At 41.3% G+C, this 6,845-nt stretch overlaps 1 protein-coding gene across 1 annotated transcript; it reads right to left on the bottom strand.

Moving 5' to 3' along the window:
* Positions 1 to 4,911: 4,911 nt before the first annotated feature.
* On the bottom strand, positions 4,912 to 6,839 carry DRD5 (dopamine receptor D5; the record flags this gene model as incomplete). Its single annotated transcript, XM_009328854.1, has 2 exons — positions 4,912 to 6,286; positions 6,398 to 6,839. Coding segments are annotated over 2 exons (1,209 nt in total), but the record flags the coding sequence as incomplete, so codon positions are not given.
* Positions 6,840 to 6,845: the final 6 nt, after the last annotated feature.

The raw sequence follows: 6,845 nt of genomic DNA, 5'->3' as shown, positions 1-6,845 counted from the left end.
GCACGCTGTCGAGAAGTCTGCATCTTTGTTTCACCAGATCGGAAAGACAAAAGCATTGTTTAATATCCATTGTTGAGAGATATCCAAGAGATACTTCTAAATAATTTCTTCTTCTTCCTATCTGTCTCAAAATGCTTATAGATAAAGATCAATTAGCAAATCATTATAAAAATGCTTTGAATATAAAATAGTTGAAAGAATTTTGTACGCTCCCTTTCACTGCATAATTCAAGTTTGGATTTTCAAAGATTCTCAACAGCCAAAACGCCTTCTGAACATCTGGGAAGACTCTGTACTTGTATTTGATTGTTGTGATGAAAGAATAATAGTAAATTTTTAAGATCTGACTTGCTTCCTTCTGGATGAATTTGCACATTTTGTATTTATATAGAGAGAAATATATTTCATTACCCTGTAAATATGACGAAATATATTTTTTTGTGTGTGTATATATAAAAGAACATATGTATGCATGTAAGTGTACAAAATCAAATGCATATACTCTTCACAATGAAAACATCCAGCCTTTATTTCTATAAAAAGCCAAAAATTAAACCTCTTGTAGAAAAAACTCTGTTTATCTCTGTGCCTAATACCGATCCATTCTCATTTTGTATAATCAAGCAAAATCCCTAAGAGCTTTAAAAAAAGTCTATTTACGCTTGTCCTCTAAATTATGTTTCTGGTGAATAATCTTGTGTTGAGGAGGGAAATGTTGCTGCTTGGGAAAAAAAAAAAAAAGATCTAAAAGATTCCCTTTGGGCTGGCGACATAACGTAATTTAAGTGTAGCTTGAGGTAGTTCCAGATTTGGTGACGATGAGGTACCCAAGCAGCTAACTCCACACCAGGAGCTTCTGTTCACCGAAGGAGACTAATTATATGAAGTTAACAGAGAAAGCAAAAAGTCAAGGCCAAAGGCTGGAAATGTAGATTTTTAATCTTACTAAAAACCTTTCAGATTGGAAAAATGAGGTCAAAGGGTAAAAGAGGGCACACTGAACTTCCTTGCTAATATTTTACTCAAGGGACATTTTCAAAAACTGCAGCAGGTGAGCTGCAGACTAGACTTTGCCGATGTCCTCGGAAGCAACCAAGCTCAGATTGCGGTGGAGGCTCATCTCTGCTCTGCAACCACCAGACTGTGTTTTGCAGTGCTCCTCAGGGGCTCTGGAAAAATTACACGAATTTAGGATTTCTTCCACTCAGTATTAGGCCCCTAAACTATGACATACATGTAGTTCAGATATCTAAACCCCAAGCAGCTATCGCAGCCACATCCGTTCAAGCACTAGCCAGGCAGCAGCTAAACCAGAGAGGCTACACCAATCAGATGTCATTTGCAACCACTTATTTCAGAGTATAACCTCAAAAAAGAAAAGTGTAGTTTCTGTTCACCTCTGAGAAAGTCATCTAAATTTCTTTATCTTGGGGAAAAAAAAAACCAACATTATACAACCCACCACTCCTTGTTAAAGCCAGTGCTATTAAAAGCTCTTTGGCGGGTTGAATAGTGAAAGTCTTCATGGTGTTTGCAGCGTTTTACATAAAACACTGTAGTTTCATGTGCTCCGTGTCCCAGCTTCTTAAAAATGAACTAAGACACCTTGACATGTTCTGTTCTTTCATTAAAATGAACTCCTCTGTCATTAGTTAACTCAGACAGAAACCATACAGATTACTGATATACTGACCCTCCCTTGGTACGGAGTTATCCAGGACTAACAGAATCAGCCATTAACAAAAGATTTGGCTGGCTCAGAAGTAATTTAACAGTGACACGCATTGCAAGGTAAAATATATAAACAATAACACAAAATAGAAACTGAAAATAATCGGGGATCTTGAAGGTCTGCAGTCACTCAGGACTGGATTAAGTAACGATGACTCAAAGCCAAACTGCACTGTACATTCAAATCATTAGAGTACGAAGGACAAAAAAAGAAAAACCCCCAAAAACTGAGCTAGCAATAAGGGATCATGCTTAATTAGGGAGTAAAATGTATGACAGGAGCAAGGTGACTTTCACGGAAGAAAACATGTTGATGGGAGGCACAAAACCATTGGCACAGATGAGTTCCAGAGTGACACCATGAGGATATGAGGATTATAAAAACCTACTTGCACTTCCAATGAACTCTGCTCTACGGCTAGGCAGATGCATTAGTCCTTAAGAGGGAAACCATTAAAAAAGTAGGGCAGCAGTTTCATCTGAGAGAAACCAGTTAAAATCTTTTTTGGGGATGTTCTCAGTAAAATGGTCTGCCCCTTTTTACAGTTCAAGGCAAGATACGCATTTCTTTAAAAAGTGTATCTTACTAATTCTGAATACTCTAGCTTTGTCAGTGATAAGTAATTAAGACACATTAAAAAGCAACAAATCATCCCTATGTTACAACTCAACAAAAAGGGTTTTTTTCAGATTCATAAAGTCAACCTGTGCTTCTAGCAAAAAAGTACCTTCTGTCTTTCAAAGCAGAAATGTTCCCTTCTGCTTGGATGCTCCTAGGCTCCAAAGGATGAAGCCCCCTGACGTGCATATTCCAAGGAGAGATTACATCGTAGAGCCACCATCAGAAATCATTTACCAGCTGAAGTCATAAACTAAAAATTTGTGATGGAAAGTGGCAATTCGACCAGTTTTCTGTATTGTCCTAATCATGGTCCCAAATTCTGGGGGCCAGGCTAAAAATTGCCTTCCTTCAGATCTAAGACTGTTTCTGATATTCTGTGCAAAGCTCTTATATAAACCCACTGATGAAGATGTCATCTTCTTGCATCCCAGCGTTAGCTCACCCACTTATTCCAGAAACCCAGGCAGGTAAAGCCTCGACAAGGAGAAAAACACCTGTCAGGGGGATGCACTAGCATCTTCTTGTACACATCTACCCCTCCACCACACCTGCAGGGAACTGGATCCAAGGCAACTGTCACACCACCAGCACAGGGATTATTTTGAAGAGGAAAGGCTACTTGGGGAGGTGGGGGGACACTCTCTTCACTGTTACTACTGACACTGTTCTGCTGCTCTGTACTGCTGCGGGAGCAGGGTGTAACATGCAGCATCAGACTGCACAGCCTCTTGGCACGCAGGTGCTCAGGAAGAGGTCAGCTGTTTTCCCTTCCCTGTCTCCCTGGGCTGTTTCTGACGTAATATGGACAAAATTGGATAAAATACAGGGAGCTGGAATCAGCACCAGGAGCCTGCACCTCTTGCATCTGGGTATCATAGGCTTTTTGCACAGATCTGGAAAGTTTTAAGATGCTGTACTAACCTCAAAACTTGAGTAGTAACTAGAAAATGCAAAAATCTAAATTCCGATTGGGATAATTCACCAGAAGCAGTTTCCTTCATTCTTATTCGGGAGAATGATTTTATTCTGGGCAAGTTTATCTAACCAGCAGGGCTAGAACTATGGTTAACTCCCGACAACATATGATTGCTTTAGTAGAGAAACACTAACATACTCACCCTCAATGTCAAGCCATTAGTAGGTTGAACCTGGTTCTGGGCATGGGATTTCTGTTTTTCAAGCTTCCCTAAGCCACAGTCACAACACCCTTTTCTGAGGACAGCTGTAAAGGGATATTACACTGAGATTTCATATCAACAGCAAAGAAAATGCTCAGGTAGATGTCAATCTTCAGTGACAAGCGATTGAAAAGATAATCCAAAACGATGATATAACCAATTAACATCAAAGACTACACACACAAAACGTTGCTTACAGACAAAACCGGACTGCAGCTGAGGCAACCACAAAGGGATTTCAATTGCATGCCTCCCGCGCTTCTTCCACCCCGTATCCCAAGGGGTGGTAAGACAATCCCCAAACCAGTATTAGGGGCTTGACTTCCAAAGAGGCTCAATCCTAAGTGCATAACATTCACAAATCCCAGCATCTGCTTAAATGACTCCTCCTGAAGCACGCCGACTAGTGCAGATCCTACTTCTCCCCCAGACATCATACAGGGGCCTTCAGCTCCCAGTTAGGCAGGATGGGGGGAGCTCCCAGGTGAGTTGGTCAGGACCATTAGGAGGGAGTGCTACTGAATCAACACCTACCATTCAATTTAAATCTGCTGAGCTCATGGCATGGGTATTTTTAAAGGGCAAATGAATTCAAATGTTGTTCATTTTGTGAGCCAAAACTTGAAATAAATATTGGTATTGCTTGTACTACCTTTGATCATTTGTCTTGGAAATAAGATCACTTTTGATTTCTGAGCTGAAAGCTTACAAATGTTTCTAAATAAAATATTCCATTTGATATAAATGTTTCAATAGAAACAGAGCTTAAAATACTCTCTTACAATTTTTAAAGACTGCCTTAAAATGTTTTGTAGAGCCAAAGCACTTAAAGTATACTTAAGTTCCGGTTAATAAGTAAATAACTAAAACAATATATCAACAGCATCTTTTTCTTCTCTTGGTTTGAATGAGTTCTCTAATGTCTACACTGGGAAATGCTGATCATTAGCATCATTTTCAAACATAATTATTGGTTTTAGACACATCCAGCTCCTAATTCTATCACCAAACTCTTCTCATGAATACTATCTTTAGAAAGTAAGTTCAAGTATAGAATTAAGTGGAAAGTTTTAATAGCTTGTAGGTATGTATACTTGATATTCTTAGCTGCGGAGAGGGATAGCATCAGCTATTAATACTAAAGAAAAACAGGCATAAATCTAGCTGTAAGTAGAGCCATGTAAAAGAGTTCATTTAAGTAAATCATTCCTATATAAGCCTTGCTTTTATTCAAAAATTGTATTTTCTATACAGACTATTTTGCTTTTAAAATAATAGGGTTTAGCTGTTAGTCAACCCAACCATTCAAACAGAAATGTTAAAGTTTGAAATACTTGTTGTAAACCTTTCAGGGTGATAAATGAAAGATAATAACCCCTTGATCAATGTAACTTTTATTTATTCATCTGGGAACATGGCAAGAATATATAGGCAACAACGCCGCCTAGAAGAACATGGATTTCACATAAACTGTTTTGGCAGAAACAGGCATTTAAATAATCATCCAAATCACCACCTCACTATTTCTATCTTTAAAAAACAACAAAAAAATCAACCAAACAAAAAACAACAGAGAAAAAGAAACATAAGATCTGAACAAACGAACAGCCTAGAATTTTTTCTATTTAATGTCTATGCCAGCCACATGTGTCCCTGATTTTAAAAGTTGTAATACTTAGCACTGACAACGGCACCTTTCATTTGCAAACATGTTACAAACATGAACTGACTGTAATTATACCACCATACCTCACCACAGCTAATCAACCCAACTGCCTGGTCCTCTCTCAGCCTGGGGAAGTGCTGAATCAAGTTTGTGCTGCCAGCTCCCTGTATGACTGTCTACATCCTGCAAAGTGCTACACGTAGATGTGAGTTTAGCACGAAGTCACTGACCAAACTATAGCATAAAATCAAGCAGGTTTTTCCACTCAGTGCTAATATTTTGTTGTATAATCCAAGAAGAACTGACCAGGATGGGATGCAATTTAATGTAAACCATTTGGAGTGAAAGGTGTTATTTTGCCTAGAGAAATCTCCCCCTCACAGTCCAGCTCACAGACAGAGTCAGTGGCAACCTCGTGGTCAGGGGAGAGCTGGGACATCCTATCAAAAGGGTCCTCGCGATTTTCCTCACAGTCAACCACATTTGGGATCATGTTAACATAAGCAGTCACTATCTCCTTATGGAAAAGCGTGTCCTGGTTGTAAGAGATAAGCTCATTGCTTATATTAACAGTCTCCACTGGAGTACTAGAGCAAAGCTGACCGCATCCCAGGAGATTGGAGAAGACCTTTCTAAAGTCAGCATTGAAGGCATAGATGATGGGGTTGAGAGAAGAGTTGGCCCAACCAAACCAGACAAAGATATTAAAGGTGGTCTCACTGACACAGGGAAGGCCAGCATGGGGGTCACTGGGTGGGCTCTCGCAGAAGGGAACCATGCAGTTCAAGATGAAGAACGGCAACCAGCAGCAGACAAAGACACCCATGATGATGGACAGAGTCTTCAACACCTTGGTCTCTTTCCTGATGGAGGACTTGAGGCTTGTGTGACGGTGGCAGTCAACATGGCTGCTCCGGCAGCTCTGCGCATGCTCGGCTGCCCTCTCCAGGGAAGAGATACGACGAATCTGCACCTGGGCAATGCGGTAGATTCGAGTGTAGGTAACTATCATGATAGCCACTGGGATATAAAAACTGATCAAGGAAGATGAAATAGCGTAAGTCCTGTTGAGGCTGGAGTCACAGCTCTCTGATGGTCCAGTGAGGGTATCATTGCTGCCAGAGGTCCCATCAGAGGGTCTCATTGCTGCTAATGCCACCCATGTGGTGCTCATATCTTCCGCCCAGGTGGTGACAGCACCTGCTGCTGCCCAGCCAGTGCCAAATCCATCTCCAATATCACCAGCAGCAACATCCCCACCTTTGTGCCAGTTGAGCTGGACAGGGATGAAGGAGATGAGCACAGACAAAGCCCATGCCACACTGATCATCACTAGAGCCAACCGTTGGGTCATCTTCCTCTCATAGCGGAAAGGGCTGGAAATAGCCCAGTACCTGTCCACGCTAATCACGCATAGGTTCAGGATGGAGGCTGTGGAGCACATGATATCAAAGGCCACCCAGATGTTGCAGAAAGCCCCAAAAGGCCAGTACCCGGCCACCTCAGCCACCGCCTTCCAGGGCATGACTAGCACAGCCACCAGCAGGTCTGAGACAGCCAGGGACACGATGAAGATGTTGGTGACCTTGCTCCTCAGGTGCCGGTAGCGGACGATTGCCACGCACACCAGCACGTTCCCAAAGAGCGT

This window comes from Pygoscelis adeliae, unplaced genomic scaffold (genome assembly GCF_000699105.1).
Source record: "Pygoscelis adeliae isolate BGI_AS28 unplaced genomic scaffold, ASM69910v1 Scaffold66, whole genome shotgun sequence".
In the NCBI taxonomy this organism is placed as follows: Eukaryota; Metazoa; Chordata; class Aves; order Sphenisciformes; family Spheniscidae; genus Pygoscelis; species Pygoscelis adeliae.
Note: the sequence above shows the minus strand (reverse complement) of the source record. Positions and strands in the feature narration are given on the sequence as shown.